Source organism: Seriola aureovittata, chromosome 22 (assembly GCF_021018895.1).
Source record: "Seriola aureovittata isolate HTS-2021-v1 ecotype China chromosome 22, ASM2101889v1, whole genome shotgun sequence".
NCBI classification, from domain to species: Eukaryota; Metazoa; Chordata; class Actinopteri; order Carangiformes; family Carangidae; genus Seriola; species Seriola aureovittata.
Window position 1 is genome coordinate 9,471,168 of NC_079385.1, and position 22,294 is coordinate 9,493,461.

General features: G+C 41.0%; 1 protein-coding gene across 3 annotated transcripts in view; it reads right to left on the reverse strand.

The window, feature by feature from the left end:
• The window catches only part of dock4b (dedicator of cytokinesis 4b), a 116,292-nt gene that overhangs the window by 54,811 nt on the left and 39,187 nt on the right, over positions 1-22,294 (reverse strand). For all 3 annotated transcript variants that reach the window (XM_056367312.1, XM_056367313.1, XM_056367311.1), the window contains exons 7-13: positions 21,855-21,939; positions 14,354-14,505; positions 8,822-8,903; positions 8,571-8,631; positions 8,313-8,445; positions 6,831-6,919; positions 1,613-1,738 (exon numbers count right to left, since the gene is read on the reverse strand). In XM_056367312.1, the coding sequence (XP_056223287.1) occupies positions 1,613-1,738; positions 6,831-6,919; positions 8,313-8,445; positions 8,571-8,631; positions 8,822-8,903; positions 14,354-14,505; positions 21,855-21,939 (728 nt within the window). The remainder of the gene's footprint in view (positions 1-1,612; positions 1,739-6,830; positions 6,920-8,312; positions 8,446-8,570; positions 8,632-8,821; positions 8,904-14,353; positions 14,506-21,854; positions 21,940-22,294) is intronic.

Sequence of the window (22,294 nt, forward strand, 5' to 3'; positions counted from 1 at the left end):
CCCTTCCTTTTACATTTTATAAAAAACCTGGTCAAGTCAAGTGTGTAAACAATGAACCCAGTGTCTGGGATTCATAAAAACAAAATATATATAATTGCTGCTGAATGTGCAATGTCTGGACCACACACATTTATTTCATTCAGTAGGGGAAGTCAAAATTGTGCAAAGTGATGTAGATGAGAAAAAGGATAGGCCTGTTTCCTCTGCAGCCAAGCCGGGGTCAGACGCATTGTGAAATAGGTTCCCTATCAAACCTCTCTGTGTGTGTGTGTGTGTGTGTGTGTGTGTGTGTGTGTGTGTGTGTGTGTGTGTGTGTGTGTGTGTGCGCACTCATCATATCTCTCAGCATTGATTTTCTGCTCTTAACAACAGTAACCATGGTAACACGAGGCATTCTATACACACCCATACTGTACACTTGCAGCTCACACACAAAGACTGCGGGAAGGTGGACACACAAGGGGGCAGTTTTCTGATGTACAATGGCAAAACGGGAAGTGGAAAAGGTGGACGCTGAGCAGCTGGACGGAGAAAAGAGCGTGTTTGCATATGAAAAAGAAAATGAGTGGAAAGATACGCTCAGATACAAATTCAGAAAATGGAGGGAAAAAAAAGAAGGGGAGACAGTTTCCTTAGCCCAAGGGCAGACTTACACAGGCAGGAAGGGTGAGAGCACTCAGCATTAAGGGTTTGTAGTCAGACAAAGACAAAGAAAGAGACAGTGAACATAAATCTGTGTTAGTGAGGCGCTGGGGGACCCACAGTCCGTGGTTCCTCTTTATCTGTGTGACCAGACAGCACACCTCACTTATTTAAAAGAACAGCTCTTCTGTGAGCGAAAAAAAAAGTCCCCTGACGTCCAGCTCTCATAAAAGAATGAACAGACAAAGAGTCTGAGAGCTAATTCAGACACTTTCTCTTTTACACGTTTTCCCCTGGATATGTAAATATAAACATGTACATGTTTAGTCCCTTGTTTCATCTTGCATTCGAGTGGTTGTACATTTGTTACCAGGGCAACAAGACCCCATCTAGCTAAGCCTGAAGGTCTCTGCAGGGGTCTGTCATTTAGACAAGCAGCTATTTGAATGATGCCCATCTACCTGAAACAACCTGAATATTTAATCTTTCTGAGGGAACACTTAGGTGGAATCCAAACATCACTGTACTCACGCAATAAGTGTTACCACGGCAACTAGGAGTGGACATTATGAAGACATTATTTATTATAGTATATAAGTTTAAAGCTCAAAAGATGCCAGCTAAAAATATTACTTTATTAATACATATTATATTGTATTATTATAAATATATGAATAGATATATTTCATATAGAAGACAAATGTAAACAAATAGGGTATGTTAAAAAAGTTAATACATATATTATATATATATATAATAGTTTTATTGGTTGGATGTTTTGGAGACAGTGATTAGACTAAAAGACTTTTTCCAGTAAGAAACTGTTTTCCAGGAAGTTAAATGAAGGAAGGAAGTAAAATGAGTAGACATCCAGTAGATGAAGTCATGAGTGCTGGTGAAGTTTTTTTTGTACACACTGGAGGACGGTCAGGAGGAGGAGCTGTGGTGGTTGTGTGTGTGTGTGTCCCACCTGGCATGATGACATCAGAGAAGCCCAGTTTCCTGGTGATGGACACACCCCGGGTGAAGAGGACCATGTACTCCCGTCTCAGCTGCTCTATGTCCCCGTGGAGGAGCTGGAGAGCCACTGCCAGGCCTGAAATGAAATAATGGCAAAATTAAAAGAAATATCATATGCATCAACAACATGGGCCTTTCATTTTTCATCCTATATCCCACACTCAAAATACAGTATATCATAACCCCATTCCCAACACTTTCATGTATTGGTGAGTTCAGAAAAAGTATTGACAAGGGCATAATTCAAGCTTTATTATAGCTGCACGGCTATATCTGTTATATCTGCCAACAGCAACACTTGTGTATGGAGAGCAAACAGACACCCCCGCGCACATAAACAAAAATTGCAAACAGCCTGTGAGTCACCCCCAGCTCCTTTTTATTAAGAGGAAATCCTACATGAAGGCTGTCGTCTCAAATCAATATCCTTACGCAATAATGCAATAACTCCAAAAGTCAGGGCAACTAAATTAAAGCGCTGGCTTGTATTCAGGGCTCAAAATGCATCTCTGTGATGTGCATGCATGTTTGTGTGTGTGTGTCCATGCTGATGACATGGAAAAGCAGATACATAAAGAGCAGCAAGGGAATGTGTGAGAGATGAGTTGATGATTATTGTTGTGGATGTTTTTAGGAAAGCTGGCAGGAAGTGGTGAGATGGTTCAATAGCTGCGAGAGGTTTCAGTCACTGAGAATCACCAAGAGATGCGGCTTGTTTGCAAACCTGTTAGCAATGTGCCAAAGTACACTGCACTATAGAGGCAGAGAGCAGTAGGACGCAGTGAAGTTGAGAAAAAAGGCGTTAAAGTTTTCAGGCTTGATGCCAAATTGTGTATCAGAAAGAGTGTAATACCTTCTTTTTGTTGTGGTTGCTTCATTCACTTTTGCGGAATAACAAATTAAATTACCAAAATGTGAGGTTGCTGCAAATTTTTTTTCAAATTTTTTTTCTAAAATTATTTCTGTGGAATAATAATTTTCTCTGGCAAAACTAACTTAATTTTGACCCAAGATGTCCTCACTGCGTTTCAGCTTTCTAGTGCAGTACACAGCTTGCGCTCTACACTTCCAAGACAGACACAACAGAAAACACAGACACAGAGGGCATGGGGGGTGACTCACACAATACAGTCCATTCCTCTGATCTAAATAATTTTAAAAAATGACACACCGACCATCAACAGTTGCTCAAAGTAGCACAAAGGTCTGGTGGGGATTGAAAAGAGGGTCCCATTAAGTTCAGGGGAGATGGGTTTTTTCTACCCAGGCATTATCTCGCCAGCCCCTTAATGTGGATCAAGCCTTTGGCATTTATACACACATAAACAAACACACACACACACACACACACACAGGCACACGCACGCACGCGCGCGCGCACGCACACACACACACCACACACACACACACACACATACACAGGCTTTAAAAGCTACTGCAGGGCTACAATTAGGCAAACCAGCTTCATTACTATTCTGCCTGGAAGATGGAGCTGACGCTGACGAAAACACTCCCAACCTATGCTGCCCTCAGCCCACCCGGCCTGCCTCTTCACAATCTCAAAAAAAAAAATTTTTTTAAAAACAGACAGAGGAAAATAATATCTCAAAAACAAAACAGTCGACTTGTCGCTTCTGTCACTGCCTACGCTTGCATGTGGAGGCGGGAGCTGAATTATCTACCTGACCTGACTCATGCAGAGCCAGATTCTTATGAAATCTCTTTTATGGATTACTGGGCTTCATGTAAACAAAATCACCATCTCCTCTCATCAACTATCTCTCTCATCTTTCGAATTCGATTATCCAGAGTGGCCCCCCCAATGACCTCGAAACATACAGGTGAAAGAAAAATGAGATGATGAACAAAACAACTGTCTCTCCGTACAGACTCCCTCTCTCTCTCTCCATGTATTACCCAAACAACCCAGCTATCTTTATATTTTAAGGGGCAGTGCATTCATCTCTCCCCTGCTAATTGGCTGCTAATAAGAGACTTCTGGCACGCTGCCCGGTCTGTTTAAAAGGCGAACCACACAGTGAGACTACTGGAGACACACACACAAGGAGGCACACACTAATGGCAAAGATGAAGCACACAGACGGCACAGTGCACACATACAGTACTGTATATAAACAAGTACACATATACGCACATTACGTTATCCCACTCCACTGCACACTTGTTTTAATTGCCCCCCTGACACTAAATGTAATAAATTGTGGTCTTAAAATTATGCATGGTGTTCTATAACTCCTGTACGGACACTATCAGAGACATAGTGAAGAGGAGACGCTGACCTGCCTGCTAATTATGAAATAGTCTCCCCAGATTGCATATTTTGGTGTTGAGGCTAGACAAGTGACGTAAGTGCTATCTCGTCTTTAATGTTGCTCTGCAGCAGAATATAATGCTCTGCAAGTGATGTTGTGGCTGTTTTGAATGAAGAGGAGGCGGGAAACTGTAAAAGGTACGGGGTATTTTAGAACAGAGAAAAAAAAAAAAAAGCAAATTGCATTAGTTTACTGGAGTATTTCTGGTTGACGTCACACTTGCTGCTCAATATTTGTCTTCATAAATGTGGTCATGAACTCGGGGAAGTTACAACTTGTCACAGTCCTGTTTGAGTAAGAGCAGGTGTGTGTGTGTGTGTGTGTGTGTGTGTGTGTGTGTGTGTGTGTGTGTGTGTGTGTGTGTGTGACATGTAATTCAAGAGAGAAGAAGTTTAAAAGAGCCAATAAGAGCACAATCCTGGAAAAGTGTCAAAGCTAATAAAATTATAATTAATACATTTGGTCCAGACAGGTGAATGGTGCTCATAATACACAAATGAAAAGCTACTATCCAGCACTCCTTATCTTAAGAATTGAAATTATTACCTCTGCTCTGTGATTAAAGCATTTTTTTCTCTTTCATTTCATAAGATCAATGTCAAATTCAGTTAAGTGGTGGAAATGTAATTTTGGAACAAAGTCACTTGAATTATGCATGCCGGCATATTGTGACAAAGGACCCGCAGCTCTCCTCTAATGCACTTTGAAAGAGAAAGCACTGAGGCAAATCAGGCGTTCAGCTGGATCAATGTCTTTAGCTGACAGCTACTCAATAGCTAACATCCAAGTGTTTGTGATAAATTGCACGATGCAACCAAAGACGGAAGGGAAACTCTTTATGATAATTCACTTACATGTGTTTATGATGTGTGTGTGTGTGTGTGTGTGTGTGTGTGTGTGTGTGTGTGTGTGTGTGTGTGTGTGTGTGTGCGCGTGTGGGTGTGTTTGCATTGGGTGAGTGTGCATGATGCTGTCAAATAAGAGCCTGAAGCAAACCTGTACATGATGGATACATTTAGAGAAGATACTGTGAAGTGAGGCAAAATGCTGTCTTCTGTCAGTCATGTTGTTTTTTTGCCAAAACAGTGTGATTAATTGTTTTTGATTCGGGGAAAAAACAAAAAAATCTTAATGTCATCCAACAGGCACCAGACACTGTGCAGCTTTTACAGGAGAACCACATATCCGCAGTGTCATCAGCTAAAAGTCTTGGAAGTTTGACAGCAACAATGCACCACAATATCTGTATGTGTTATCTGTTATTAAAACGGATAACACGTGTGTACTCATGTGTTCACAGCAGTGGGTAGTGGCAACAGATAAAGCTGATATACAGTAAGAATTTGAGATTAAGATTTTGTTGGAGTTCAACATGAGATTAGAAAACAGTCAAGTAAGTGGTTGCTTAATATTCCCATTTTAGAGTTATTCCTCTGCTTTATGTTTGAACAGAAATTAGTTCAGACTTTTGCCGCTTATCAGCTCAGCAATGCAAAGCGCTTTACATCTCCTCCCATTCAACAGCAACTCTGCCGTTTCAGATTTTAGCTAGATGATGCAGTTTTGTTATGAACCAGCGCCGGGTATCGCAGACTGTGCTAAATGGCTTTGTGCCTTTCAGTGTAATTACTGCATCCCTTCACGCTTACGCAAGATTATTCATGATAATTTAACATACTGGAGTTGTATGCCTTCTCCTCAAGCAATTATTGGTCTTCTGAGGGAAGGTGGAAAGAGGAGCTGACTCAGTAGATCAGTCTCACAGATTCTTGACATTCCTATAATCTCTCCCGTTTGCATGCTGATAGTCCTCAAATCAATTATCAGCCTTTTCTATGTGTTCCTCTAAGAACACACGAGGGAGATATAAGAAGACAATGAACTGTTAACACACAAAATGAATATTTCCATTATGAAGATAAGAGCCTGCAGCAAGTTTGCAGCAACACTTCACAAACATATTTATGTAAATCAGCTGTGAGGCAAACTTCTGATGAACTCTTGCTGATTGCTTACTGTTGGTTGTACATTTGCCCCATTGATGCAAACAGCTGCAAACTAACCAGCACTGTATAATTCATGATTACAGTACATCTTCTCACTTCACACCCCGTGTGAAGTGTGTCAAGCTGCCTTTGCTGCAGATTAGAGTCTGAAGTCATAATCAGAAAGTCATCTGCGACTATCATTTTGTGCACACAAGATAATATGGTTCCTTTAACAGCAGTGATTGTGGAAAACGTTGTATAATCCACAGGAGTGATGCACAGACCTCTCTGCAGAATAAACCTCTTCATATATCTTATGACTTTTTTTTTTGACGTTTGAAGAACTGAATGTTCTGATTCTCCACCAACCTGTTGCTATGGGAAACTGCTGATGCTGTTGTTCCGTATGGTGTGAATGCAGCTATTTATAAAAATAAAAAAAATCATCTGAATGCATTTGCAACAGCGGGCTTCCTGCAAACACAACCACAGAATGACTACTAAAGAGGAACATCGCCCCAACATAAACGCTACTCAGACTGACCGGAAACTGACTATTGCATGGTAAAGAGACCGATGATGCAAGTCAGCCGCTGAGTTTGTCATCACAGCATAATTTTTGTTTAAGGTTTTGTGAAAGAAATGAACCTGATTTCCACAAGACAGTGAATTTACAGCTTTGGAAGTTCTTCCATGATTTTAAAAACATGAAACATGACAAAAAAATAACCAAAAAAACCAAATCACACACCGCCAAAGAGGCATCACTCAAACCCGTCAGTTGCAAACCAAGTACAATGTGTAGATGTGAGGAAAGCATGATGGATGAAACAGATGTGGTTCTTACCAGTGTTGGAGCCAGACAGGTTGTATCTGGAATTGGCCTTTTTGATGATGTTCTCGTGGATCTGGTACCACTCACTCTCAGTGTTACACCTGAGAAAAAAAAGAAGAGAGGAAGTAACAGAAAATAAATAAACTTTATAGATTTCCTACTTAAAAGTGCACCGACAATTAAGTGTTTCATTTCAGTGAATTTGGGCAACTCACAGGAGACAGATTTCAAGGAGAACGGTCAAAATTGATGTAGCAGAGGCAAAGATATGGTGACTTTTAGGCCATATATATAGGTCAACCTGGAAAAACAGGGTCCTATATTTCCCATGGTTCAACAAGAAGCATCCATGTCTCCAGTTTGTAACACAGGCTTTCTACTTCGCTGAGATAACAGGGGGGGGACGATAAAATACTGTTTTATCAGTAACAAATATACTGACTTCTTTTCTAAAATTGATGGAGTTGCCTTTTAAGTTATTCTTCGAGGTATTCGCTATTCTGTTGCACTGCCCCGACTGGACCACCCGGTTGCTTGTAATGTATAAAGTGTGTGTAACATGCATGATTCATCGCATGTGTTGCTCCGACTTAAAACAAAACCTATTATTTATTTTTTAAAAAGGGCATGTCAGGTAAAAACTAATTTTAATTTCCAATGAAGTCTTGTTGGAAATCAATTCTGAAAACTCCCAGCTGAGAGTTTTAATGCTAAAACACCTGAAACTTCCCACTGAAACCTCTCACTGCTAATACTACAGATATAGAGAAAGTGGTTGTATTTTCTTCTGAGCTAGGTGTATTTGGCCAGTCGGTGTGATCCAGATATAATTTAGGTCAAACTAATGTGTCAGCGGTCTTTTCTGTCCCTGGGGGCAGTGTGTAGTCTAGGTTGGACCACAGAATACTTCCTCTGAAGAAAAAAAAAAAAAAAAATGCAACAAGCCTCTGAACCACAGCGAGAAAATGTGCAGTATCTAACTCTTTGTTTGTGAAATACATCTAGTGATACTTCTGTTGTTTATTCAGACTAATAGGACGAATTGCTTTGTAGTTTCATGAAGGGGAATTCTAGCAGAAGGTTTTTGGGGTCTGATATATGATATCTGATATACTCTTTTGCAAGATGTGGTATTTGTTGGTATTTTGAATATAAATTGAACTGTGGACAGTGATTCATTCTGGGAAATATCCTTATTTGCTTTCTTGACGCTAGTGAGATAATAAGGTCTATATCATCCCATGGTTAGCTTAGCTTGGCATAAAGAACCCCTGTAAAAGCAGTGCGTGTAGTTTTCACACAGACTAAACTGTTAATTATTATCTTCAGAGATGATGGGATGCAGATTGTTTAACCCTTTTTCATTTCCTGCAAGAAAGCAAAATATTGAAGTATTCCTTCATTCTTTCATAATGGTCCATTCCCGTCCATTATGATTCAATGTTTGGATGAAAGGACTTAGAAGTGAGGTGTTGGTTGTTTGCAGTGACTTACGCATAAACCTTGAGCAGGTGGTCATCCTTAGAGTCAGCAGTGAGGAGATCAGCGATGCTGACGACAGCACAGCCAAACGGCCGTCTGTACTGTACACTGCACAGGTTCTTCTTTTCCCCTGCCCCCATCCTCCCTGCGCACACACATACACACAGACACACACAGAGAGGGATCCACAGTCAGAACAGCGGTGTTATGAAAGCCCGAGAGACTTAAAAAGCATGTAGTAGAAAAAAGAAGCAGTGTCGTTACTCCTACCTATTCTTATGATGTGTACAACGATGTAGACATCTTTTCGCAAATCACTGCTTCCCAAATCCTGACAAACAAGACAAGAAAACATTCTTTAGCATCAGATTCAATCCCTGTAAACAAGCTTCAGAGCACGGACTTAGCTTTTATTAGCTTTTAGTTTTCAGCATAATAGAACATGAGTTAGGTCAGCTTTACATAGGTTTAAATTGCTCTCAATCAATCTTTGTAAACATAAAGTCATGTTCACTCCTCACCACAAACAGCGTGCATTGTCTTTCTGTCTTCTCTGGCGACTTGGGCAACCCGCTCTTATTCAGCCTGACAAAGAACCTTTCACTGTACAAGAGGAGAAACAGAGAGAGAGAGAACACTCAATGAGATGAATGGGGTCAGGAGTGATGGCTGGGTGTCATCGTAAACAACTGCATCGAAGCCACTGCTAACAGGAGCAGAATAAAGATTAGAAACGATGTCAGAAATGTCAAATGATGAACGGTGGGCACTGGAGGACTGGCTTCAAAGTTCAAACTTCAAGCTAAAGCCGTTTGAAATCTTGAAACAGAACATGAGGCGGGAGTAAGACAGGCAGACAGGGAGCAGGGACTGAAGGATAGAGGGAGAGAAAAAGATTGAATCACTGAACCAAATCCCTAACAAGTAAGACAGCGAGTACATCCACACGTGGCTCCTCCCTGGCCGAATAAAATATTCATTGTGTTGTTGCATATTGTGGATTCTCGCTGACACTTTTTAGCCCAGATACTGGAATGTCAGCAAAAATAGTGATGAGTTACAACAAAAAATGTCCAATTTCAGTCATGTAACTGCCAAGCAAGATGTCATAAATCTTCTGGTTGTCACAGTGCTAGACTGAGACCATTGTTAGTTAGGTGAAAAGAGAGGGAAAGTGAGAAAAATTAACCTGTTAAATGCTGGTAAATGTCAAAGATACTGTACTACATGTGTAACTAAGATTATAAAATATACAGGAATAGCAATTGCACATGTAACTGCTTGGCTGGAAATGCATTTTTTTGTACATTACAAGAATAAGACTAATCAGTTGTTTTGTCTGGCATTTTTTGGCATAACAGCCATGCCAATGCTCATGCATGAAAAATAAGTCTACAAGCCATGCTAACGACTCTGGGAATTACTCACCCAGCAGTGTTAGAGTGTTAGAGATAGAAACTTGAAAAACAGACAAAATATATGACAGGAAGACAAACAGGAAGAAAGGAATAGAACATATAAATGCTGACGCACAAGCTGTATCTCTCTGTCGACAAAACTATTAGTCAGCAGCCATGCTAGCAGCTCTGTGAGGCTGCCGTTAGGCATAGTAGTGCTTTGAGTTATAGCGCCACAATGACAGTGCAATGACAAACATCCTGACTTTTAGCAAGTATAATATTTACTATTCTCTGCATTTTAGTGTTCACACCTAACACAAAGTAGAGCTGAGTATTAGTTTGGCCTCATGATAGAGCTAGTTGAAAAGTCAGAGGATCACCAAAGTCTATAGGATTCATCCTCTAGGGAACATATGTCAAAATTTCATCCATCCAATAGATGTTGAGATATTTCAGTCTGGACTTCAATGGTGGAATAGACAGACTTACATTGCCATCCCCAGAGCTATGATTCTAGCAGGCATAAAATAAGTAGCTACACTGACACAATCGGAAAAGAAAAAGGTATCTGGCTTCCTGTCTAAACAACACTGAAATATACATTGGATATTCTGAACATACACTATAGTGCAACTTTAAAATACAAAATTTAACAGCTTGACAATGCAGAATTAACTGTCTCGAAAAATAACAACTCTGTCTCAAATGCCCTGCACCCACCCCCTTCGCACAGGCGGGAAACAAAGTGCATGTCGGGCAAAAACAGAAAGGACAGACACAGATCGCCTTTTAATTCTCTTTGTACTCCGTCCTTTCCCTCTGTCTCGCGCACACACTCAAAAAGAGGCAGCGGAGGCATCCTGCTGGGCCCGTCTCATCCTGGCTGGCGAGCTGTGGGCTAATCCAGTTAGGTGACTTTCACAGTCCACCGATAAGCAGAGAGAAAACCTTGTAATGCACCAGCGCCTGACAATGAGCCAAGTCGCTGGCGCGGCTAACAGCACAAGCTACAGTAGGCCCACTCACACGAGAACAGAATTTACCCCAACAGATCCTATATGACTTGACTTCATGCTGCATGCAGCTACAATGGATTAGGATGTTTTATAATAGCCTGAGCTATTAAGAGCTCTTATTACAAGCTTAAAAGTTGTCACGTCTCTTCAGTGGTGTAAATAGGAGGCTGCTTCTTGCACTGTAATTCAGTGTTTTGTGTATGTAGGGCAGTGGGTGCTTATGTTTGAATTAATTAGGCGCCTGATTATTAATTATCCAAATGCTTATGATTTTTCATACATGTATTCCTTCAGTAAAGTTTCCCTTTTATCGACCGTATTGGAGTGAACTAGTTGAGAGCCAGTTTGATTTAAATGCGGTCGTTCCTCATTAGCTGCTCTCTGTAACTTTCCAGGCCATTTATCCGGCCATATGGAGACGGATTCCTATGCATTAGACATGAGACTTGCGCACACATTCCCGTACCCTAATTAGTGCTCTATTGTTGAAACCCCAACTACCAATTAACAGCCACTCCTGCAAACACAGACACACATACACAGTCTCTCTCCGTCTCTCACACACCCTCCCCTGCCACCGACTCTTCTCCCTCACAGCTGCAGCGTGTTGATCACCCAAGCTAAGAGGACCAGAGTCCCCCAGCGGGATCTTATCTCCCTCTATCACCACTCGCATTAACATAACATGAATGGCCGACTTCCCTCCCCTTTGGGGCCCCATGGCGCTCGCTATTCCCTTTCCTGATATCGATGATTGCATTAGGAGCCGTGCGATCACCCGGCGTGGGGGTGGAGGGGGATAGTGAGCGACTGGCACGTTAAACACTAGATAAATTAACTGCCACTGCTGCCTCCAACCCCCACCTGCAACAACCCTAATCTACCGCTAGAGGCCACGAGGAAAGGCGAGAAAATGACTTCAGAAGGAAGAAGCCAAGAAAAACTTAAGCTTAAAAGAAAGATACAAACAGACAAAGACTAGACACAGCAGAGAGATAAAGAAACAGAGAGACAAAAAAATATACAGATAGCCTCAGCTCTCCACAGACAAACACATGCATGCACATCCAATACGTCCAAGTGCAGCCATCCATGGCTGACCTTGGTAGATGTGAGCCGAGGTCAGACTTGGAGGAGGGAAGTGTAAGAAGTTGTTATAAATGTGTGTGTTTGGTCTGCAATAGCCACAAAACCTACACAGAGAGCAACAGGATCATGTGTGAGCATAGTACAGTATGTCTCTACGTGTGTGTGTGTGTGTGTATGTGTGTGTGTCTGTGTGTGTGTCCCGCTGAAGAGCCATTCAAGGAGTCTGAATTGAACACAAAGAAACTGCCATGGTGCACAAGGGCTGCTGGTGTTGGCATGGTACTGAGACAACGGGCCGGACCCCCATCTGGTCTCTGACACACACTCACACATAAACCACCGGCACTGAGGGAAGCATCGAAATGGCTCCCTGCCAGGCAGCTTGTGTAAATGTGTGTGTGTGTGTGTGTGTGTGTGTGTGTGTGTCTCTCTGTTTATGCGTGTGACCAGACAGTGAGAGACAACGTTGGCGAGCTGCCATTGCGAGATTTTCCTCGAAGACAACTGATGCGACTGCAACACACACACACACACACACACACACACACACACACACACACACACACACACACACACACACACACACACACACACACACACACACACACACACACACACACACACACACAATGGCACAATGGTTAAGGCCTTTGACTGCCTTTATCTCCCAAAACTGATAGAAAAATTGTAATTAGCTGATTTTGGAAACAAGATAAACTGTTATGAGAAAAATCGAGCTTTGTATCCGCTCATTATTATACTACATGCTGGATTCAGTTTGGATAAATGAGAATTGTGTTTGTAACGCACACTGAATGTCTGAACCTGCTGTTGTGTGACAGATGTTTTAGCTTAACAACTAAAGCCAATCTCATTATGTTTGACAGAATGTACTGTAAATCCACTTCAAATGCATGACAGAATCTAATTACTCTTACCTGGCTAAGGTACTCAATCTTTCAAAGTAGCAAGAAGATAGAGAGAGCCAGACAGCGAGAAAGAAAGAGAGAGACAGATAATGACAGTGATGGAGAGAGAAAGTGCTTCGAGTGGATCTTAATATGATACCACTGGACGCTAACTACCCACTTCAAGACAAAGTGCAGGCTCCAAATAGGAGAAAATTTCCGTTCATTATTTCAAAACCTTTTACCTTACATCAAGAGACAAGAGAGCATGTTTAAATATACTTGGCTAATTAAAAGTGCTTCTGATCCACTGATACATCCTGTGTACGTGCTTGTGTGTACACATGCAGATCTATTTGTTCAGAAAATTCCTGTTTCTCTCTCAGATAAATTGCATGATGAAAACCAAACAGCAATCGCACAATTCTTGTAAAAATAGAACCTCTGGGGCGTCGTGTAGCGTAGTGGTCTAAGCAGGCGCCCCATGTGTAGAGGCTACAGTCCTCGCTGCAGTCGGCCCCGGTTCGAATCCCGCATCGGACGGCCTTTCGCTGCATGTCATTCCCCCTCTCTGCCTCCCTGTTTCCTGTCTCTCTCCACTATACTATCAAATAAAGGCATAAAAAAAGCCCAAAAACATATACTTAAAAAAAAAAAATAGAACCTCTTTCCTTGTGTGCCATTATTCACACAGTAGGCTACTGTAGGAAACCACAGACATGAGCTAAGGAAACTTTTTTGCACAACAGTGAGATTTTCTGCCAATAACGTTGATGAATAATGAAGTGGATTTCAATGGAAGCAGAAGTGGAGTTACAGCATGCTGCACAAAATAATAAAACAACGAGTCTCATCAATGTCACCCTTGTTCTTCTGATGTGACCCTGTGGGGCGGAGAGAAGTGTCAAGCACAAGCATGACTTATCAAAAGAAGTTTCAGTGTTGCCGTGCTCATTTTTCAGCCCACTCATTTTCCTTTGCCTGACGAATCCACTTGTTTGTGACATGGAGTGGAATTTGCTTTGAACTATGAAACTGAGGAGTTTAAATACAGTCTTTTATTTGGTCGCTGCACGATCACTGGACTGTGGTGTGCGTATCTGTGTGTGTATGCGCGTGTGTTGGTGTGCGTGCATGCATGCAAGTGATGTGACTTCCAGGGTGATGGCCTCTTTCATGTGGAAAGCATGGCCTTGCCCACTTTTATGTGTCAAAGTGCACTTTAACAACCTGCTTCATTTAATAAATCTTCATGGATACAATTAGAGCTGACTCTATAAAAATGAGAAGGGGCGCTATCAGAGACATTCCCTCTCTAATGCCTGATTAGTAATCAACCCTTGTTGCATTTCTGTAGATTGAGCGCCCACATAACAGGAGCAAACACAAAAACTATGCAACCTTACAAACATACAAATAGTTTTTAGTCAAATACCATGACAGGCGGTGATAACATTTTGAATTCTGGCACTTATTCAAAAATAATTTACATTATAGAACCACAAGAATCCTGTCTCCACTTCACCAAATGTCACAATATAACCAAATTAAAACAATGGAGCTTATTTCCTTGGTAGCGTACAATAGTGATGCATTTCCAATCATTATTCATTAGAATAACAGGGGGTTATTTTCTCTACCTGAGTGGCCGGTTCTCTCGTCCATCATAAATGTGGAAGAAGACTTCAAGCTCCTCTCCCAGATTGGCGCTCATCAGGCTCTTCACATGGACAAACAAGTGATGGGTGCTAGCAGCTGCAGGGGTCTCCTTCTTACGGTGCCGATGTTCCATCTATGGAGAGGAGAGGGGAATATCAGCACTAATCTATTGGTTTTCTCGGCAAGGTTAATCTGATACAGAAATTCAAATAATCAAATGAATACAAGCGATTAAAATACACATACTGTGCTGTTGTGAGGTGGATTTGGAAAGGTTAAAAAAAAAACAGTGAAATCCATAAGCTCAAAATCCTGCAAGATCCTTAAACGCAGGATCAAAGCTTATCAAATACAGTTAATGCTAGAAAAAAAAACAACATGTGGTTACATCTCCTCTAATAAATTCAAGAGATGCTGTATTTAGTGTTGAGTTTACCAGCCAAAGATAAATAACATCCCTCTGAGACATCTCACTGTTGGGAGGAGATCTGCTGTACATTTGCATATATATTTGAAGACAGAAAAAAAACAAAAACAAAAACAAAAACAGACTATAATATAGATTTTGTTGATATAGATCGAGTTAATATAGCGTGTAATATGCCAGACTGTCGGCAGCACCAGAGGTTAAGATGTGAGAGCTCGAGATGGATTGTCTGACTGTTTCTTTGTTCCAATCTCAGTGGCAAAGAAACAAATGGGACACATGATGCTCATACTGCTGTGCATACAGATGTGGGCATAAACAAACACTTCATGCATAAATACGTGCAGATTTGTCTCTGCACTTTACAATACAAAGGCTTCCACAGAAATCGATTATAGCTCACTTACCTGGAAAAAACACATAACGTCAACATCTTACATCAACAGCTATAAAAAACAACAAGTTTGTAGTTCTCCTTATTTATTTACCTCAAGCTCAATTTATTTATTTATATTCATTTATATAAGTGGGCTGATTATTTTGTTAACACAAAAAGACAATGGCGTTGCAATTTGCATCCCTTTCAACTGGTTTCTTAATCTCTAGGAAATAGGAACAGAGGCAGTACGATTCACACTGAATATAAATGCAGAGAAATAGTCAAACAGTGCAGCACAAAGTCACATCTCAGTGTCTGATTTTACATGCTATATTAAGGACAATCTATATCAACAAGATCAATAAAGCCTCACAAAGCATGGTGCAGTGTTGTAAATACCACCCAGATCAACTCGCACATTACAGCTCTGTTTATGAGAGGTTCATCCTAATCTGCTGTCAACATCCAAAAATACAAGGACACACACACACACACACACACACACACACACACACACACACACACACACACACACACACAGAGTACCAGATGGCCAGTAATGTCACTGCCAAATTTTACTCCACATTCACTTCTGTAGTAGGATGTAAAGAGATGGGAAGAGGAGGATGAGGAGAGAGGAAAAGGAAGAGACTAAAGAAAATGCAAGGACAGAGTGCAGTACAGCATCACCACAGGAAAGCATCAGTGAGTAACAAGAGCCAAATATACAAAGGAGAAGCTGCCATCCTGCCAATCAGCTGCTACATTATATCAATAGAACAGATTATATGTATTGAAACTAAACATGATTCTTCTTTCTAGTGAAAGTTTAGTGGCCTGCATTAGTTTCACTTTGTTTGAGTGGTGCTGCTGGAACCATTTTCATTGGTTTAGTCAAAGGAATAGTTCAGCATTACACTTATTGTCATTAGTGCTGAGAGTTAGTTGAGGAGCTCGATATCATTCTCATGTCTGTATGCTAAATATGCAGCTGGAGTTAGCCACCCGGTTAGCTTAGCTTACCATAATGATTGGAAACAGGAGAGAGCAGCTAGCCTGGCTCATACGAAAATGGACAAAATCAACAACCAGCATCTCTAAAGCTCACTAATCAACAAATAAAATCTTGCTTGTTTGACCTGGAAAACAAACTAAAAATAGCAACAATTTGCTGTTCGCTGCTAAATGTTAATGTTCGGGACCATTTCTTGGCCAGGACCAGTAAGTTTTTGGAGTCTCCGCTGGTTGCCCAATTCCCAAAAATGTCAAACTATTCCTTCAAGAAACATCAGACTTTTGTTAGCTTTAGTTAGCCGCCGAAGCCCTGCATCTGAACAAGAAAGAATTTAATTTCCAGCAGCTTTTCTGGAAGAATGTTGATGTATATTCTTAATTTTTTGCGTTGACATCCAGCCATATATTCAAAACTTGTAAGACTGTGGGAAGAACCTGAGTCATTGCCATCTATTGTTGACCTTGTTGGGTTCAATAAACAACCTGGGAGCCCTGCCTCAGAAAACAACTTGGAGACAAATGAAGTCCCAGAGGCACTAATCTTTCTGCAAGGAAGTTGGACTGCTGAGGTTCAACATTGATTTTGGCTTGGGCTCATACTACCGGTTCTGAATGGAACGAACGGCTGTAGAAAACGACAGTGATTGAAAAAAGTAATGAAAATGGCTGATTGTTCCTTGAATTAAGAATATGCTGTAGCAACTGACTGTCAAGGCACTGATGTTGCTATGTACATGCTGCCAAGAGTGCATGTCTTTGGCAAGAAATAAAGGCAATAAAAGCTTAAGCTAGAGTGTCTCAGAGAAGGTTGAGTCTGAAAGTTGATTTCCATGTTGTTGTGAAGTGTGAGATAACCAGTGACCGCCTAGAGGGTAAGAAATCATTCTAAAACACATCATATGCTTTGGATAACAGTGACTGTACTGTAAATACAAACATATAAAAACACCAACATGGTCCTCTAAGACATAAACATGGTAGAACATTATAGCACAAATCATTTTACAATTGCAATATCTGTCAAAATGATGAATATGTTTTGTTTTGCCGTGACTCCTCTGCCCTATCTGAGATCCCAAAAGAAAACACTGGAGAATGATCTAACAACAAGGCACTAACACTGTTTTTTTTTTTTTACCAGATCAGTTTTTCTCTGCACAATAGGGCTGAGCTGGTTTTGACGCAGAATGACTAGGTTCTGCAAGGCCTAATTTATGCTGTGGGATTTTATTACGAGGTTATTTTCAGTGTGTCATTTCAGCTGCCCGGCGGGAGCAATGTGTGGTTATATGACAGCTTCAGCATGACTAGACACAACGGACAGACATGACAGCCTTGGAATAAGGCTGGCAGCCCTGCTGGCATCGCATAATGCTGCGGGTAACAAGGAGAGGCCAAGAGAGAGGGATAGCTGAACAGAGGGAGCATAACCATGTGTGTGCTTGCCCAACCGTCTTATCATTGCTCACTCAGTAATCTTTTCCTAAACAGCACGAAGCAGCACCAAGTGGAGGGACTGTCAAACTACAGGGAGCCGAGAAGGAGAGAGAGAGGACAAACTGAGGCCAAAGAGAAACTCTACATCCCTCTGTCAGAGTTGTCTTTCATCACTCACTTCTATATTACTATTTAAGCTTCTTTTCTTCCCTCTCTTAAGCTTGTGGGAGGGAGACCTGTGCAGGAAGGCAGGGGATGCATGTGCAGGCTTTTAAGAGTGTGTGCATCTCCTTAGTTATAAGTGAAGCCACAGAGGAAATTTTACGACAGCATGTCCAGGCCCAGGCCTCAGCTATCTATCACTGCTGTCTGATCTGTCATCGTTAATGAATCCATCGCTCTGGGATCTAAACTCTGGTCTGCTCTGCTCACGCTCAGTACTGAACTCAATCTCTAAGGAAAAAACGTGAAGTCTGAAGTTGACTTGTCTTTACACTACAGGCAACTTTGCCAACTGATCAGACTGATTTTTTTTTTTCATTACTTCAAATGATGTCTGTTTTCAGGGACCATTTTAATTCAGTCCTCAATCTCCACAGACAAAACTTCTCTGTGACTGTAACAGAAGGGAGATAATGTCCCCAGACTGTCTTCTCAGAGGCTGTCCCCAGGCTCTGTATCACCCTGTCCACGCTTGTCAACTGATCAGCTTTGAAGCTACTAAAAATTTAACAATTCTAATCAAATCAAATCAAGCTAAAGTAAACCATTTGGTTTATAGAGCTTGTGGGTAGTGCTACAGGGTAAGAAGGACTATCATTAGCTTCTCGACTAAATTCAGAGGGAAAAAGTTACAAGCTAGCTAGCTAACGGTACAGGGTAGCTGCTAGCGAGAGAAATTCCATTGTTTGAAATTAATTATTTCTCCCAAAGGAATTTAGATTATCCATAACTTTCATTACAGTAAATTTTTTTCAAAGCTACTAGCACAACACTGACATATTATCACGTTTTTAAGTTGTTATATCAAAGATGTTAGCTAACAGTGGCCTATTTATAACAAACATTATAAACCTTATCGATGCAAGTTCAATATTCACTCCCTTTTTAGCTTTGTTTTGATCTTCACCAACTCCTGTGGGAAATATCTAGATTTTGGATTGCTAATTGCACCACTATGTTCACTGGCTAGCCAGTCGCTAACTTTGTCTGTTACCGGGTGCCGGTTGTGTGTTGGTCGGGTAGTGTTCAGCGGGTTTACAGAATCAGAGCTTTTTTTTTTTTTTTTTGGAAAAGTAAAGTCAAATAGTAGACTATGAATATAATTTTGAAATCAAACTATGCCTGTATGAAATCTCTCTGACTCAATGCACTTCCCTTTTATCGTTCTCAGTATCCTCTTCATTGCTCACTGGGCAGATAGCACATAATTCCTTGACATAATGCAGCAGTCAGGCTACATTTTCCCACAGTACCACCCCACTGCCATTTCAGCACACACACAGAAACACACATACATACATACATACATACATACATACATACATACATACATACATACATACACACACACACACACATACCAGGTAATCCCCGTTTCAAGTTAATTAAGCCACAACACATCGGCACAGTGCAAGGTAGAAACAAAGAAGCTGCTCTCATAAACAAAGATCTCAATGAAAAATACTTCTGTAATTTGGGCTCGGTGTGATGGCGTGTTGTGTCTTGGTGTGAGCAAGTGTGCATGTTTTAGTATGTGGATGGCAGCAGTGCAATACCTGTCCCTTTATCTTCTCCCCTGTAAAGGGGAATTGCAGTCATTTGCTCATTTTGTACACAATTTAATAGAGGTGCATTAAGCTTTCATCCTGCTATGCCTGCTTTTGTTTTGACTAACAAAAAAAGAAACAGATGGATTAAGAGCTTCAATTACCCCTGCGAATGGAAAGCCGTCACAGCGTGTGTGTTTGTGTGTGTGTGTGTGATACAATTCTCCCCGCACTGTATCAGGGCAGAGAAGTGGTTGCCACGGTAACAGCGATTGGGGCTTGTAGTAAGCGGGAAGGACAAGCAGCGAGGGAAAGGAAGGCAAGAATGAGTGAGGGATGGAAAAAGGAGAAATTCAGACATTCAACAAACCTTTTTTTTTTTTCACGCAAGGAAAAGACACTGATGCTAGTAGTTCACTGAGTGGCTATTACTGAGACTGTTTATTCATTTTGTGAAAAGGAGCTAAAATGCTCAATAACACAAAATTACCAAATATTATAACGTTTGCCATTGAATAGTTTTAAATAGCATTAGAAAGATTTTTTAAATTTTTTGATCTCAACTTTAAAGCCAACATGGACGAGAAGGTAAAATAAAGTTGCTATTTATGCTGCAAGTGTGCACTTCCTCAAGCCCTTAAAGTGCTCAGAAAAATGGATGCTCGTGTGCCACGTGAGGCAATACAAACCTCCTGAGCTACTAAGTGGACCCTTTAGTGAGACTGTTTTGCAAAGTGCTGTTTCCAAGGTCAAGAATGAACTTTCACTCACAGCTTTTAAGCAACATGGAAGAAAAGTCATTGAGGTGCTCAGAAAAAAAAAAATTTAAAAGGAACATCTGTGATTCCATGACACCAGTGTCTTAAGATTTCCATATGTTTCTGAAACTTGAGTTGTGAAGTTACAGTAATCCCTACTTTCCACAGTTTAAGAGCCTGGTGTGCTTAGGTGGGTAAATAGGGAAGGTTTGATATGGTCTGCAGGCTCACAGCACTATCTCTGCCACCTGCCAGGTTTGAGGAAGAGGTTTCAAAGACTTCTGTCAGTGATAGATAGCTTCTCACATAACCCTTGAGGTTAGCAGGGAGAGAATACGTACTAAAGTGAACACACTGGTAAAACATCCTTCAACTGTCTGATGCGATCAGCTGAAGACGATGTTTTACAAAGCCGCTTGCCTGAAGCAAGTAGCAGCTGTAAGTCAGCGCCTGACAATTTCAGCACATATTTTTGCAACAAAATGGTAACACACTGGATTTACAGTTATAGACATTACACATCTATCCATTCATTATCTATATCATTATTCTGTGCTGGGCTTTGGGATGTTGGAGCCTATATCCTACATTTATAGAGCTGCGAAGTGGAAGGAGCCCATTCCCATTCATTTTACACAATGACAATATTATGTGACTAATAGTTGGAGCGCTCCTGGATGAATTATCATCATAAAAGATTAACAACTGCTTAAAAAAAATATCTGGCACGTAGGGAGAGAAGTCAACTACGACCTCCATGGTGAATTTCGTCTATGTCCGGTCATCAAGTTAAAATTACAAGCGTTGCTAACAGTGGACAGCTGTCCTTAATAATAATCTTTGGAAAGCTAAAGATTATGCTGTTGAGAAAACAATATTCATATTCATATTCATATCAATAGTCAACATTCAATTTAAAATAAACAATATTTGTAAATCAAATCAATTCACTTTTGGATCCTGGTTCCACTTTGGATGAATTCAGTGAAGCTGTGTTTTATGCAGAAATTCAACAATGAAGTGTACTGCGATTTGCGTTTCATACTGGAATCTCATGGGTACTGTAGTATTTAGGGCCATCTGGCATTCTACGTGTACGGACAAAACATGATTTCATAGAAACACAGTTTAAGTAATTAAACGTAACATAATATACAGCCATATGATCGCGACATTATCCAGGAGAGTCCCATGTTTCTATGTTAAGCAACGTGGGAGTTACAGTTTAAAGAAAAATCATAAATAAGAAAACAGAACCGGGAAAAACACTTCTAGAAACCAGCAGCACTGACTTTGCAATTTTACGTCTCCTATATGCTTTAGAAATTTAGAAAAAGTTTGAAATGAATTGTAATCACTTTGTAAAAACAACCAATTCTACATACAAATGGCAGAAGTACATCAGTAGTGCTTGTAATTGTTGCCAGACTAACACTGCTGGCAAATCACACACCGGTCTGTGGCATCAGTCCAAAGTAAAGCCATAAACCAAGTCTGTAACACCAATGTCCATCTTACACTGAAAGATGTCCCCAAAGAAATATTGATTTTGCCAGTTTAAAAAGTGATTGCCACTAAGAGGCAGAGATGACTTCTATTTGACTTAGCATCTGGGTCCTGTAATCACTCGCACTTCACCACCCGACTACCCAAAAAAGAGCAGATGAATATCACATGTAGGATTGTAAGACCACTCACCAGTCTGTAAAGCTCTGTGACGCTGATTTCGTCCGGGTCCACCATGCTGAACTCGCGCCTGGGGACCAGGTCCAAGCCGAGCTGTCTGTAACACAAACACACAGAGTATTCACGGTGAAGAAGTGAATTGTAAGATAGACACACATATATTACCATGATATGCAATTCATATCCTGCTCTTCGGCAGACAAAACAGACGAGGTCGAGTGAACTGAGCATCAGCAACAAAGTGAACAAACACACACTATATGAACCCACAAGTGCATACACATACACACAAACCAGTACTGTCAGATCAGCAGTGTCAGTCCACTAAATAAACTTGACAGATCATTCTCCTCTCTGAGGACCAGATGAAAGAAAAAGAAAACTCCTCTCCCTTTAGCCCCCTGCTATGCCCGCTGTCCTCTTTATCCATCTTCCTCCAGCTGCTCCACTCC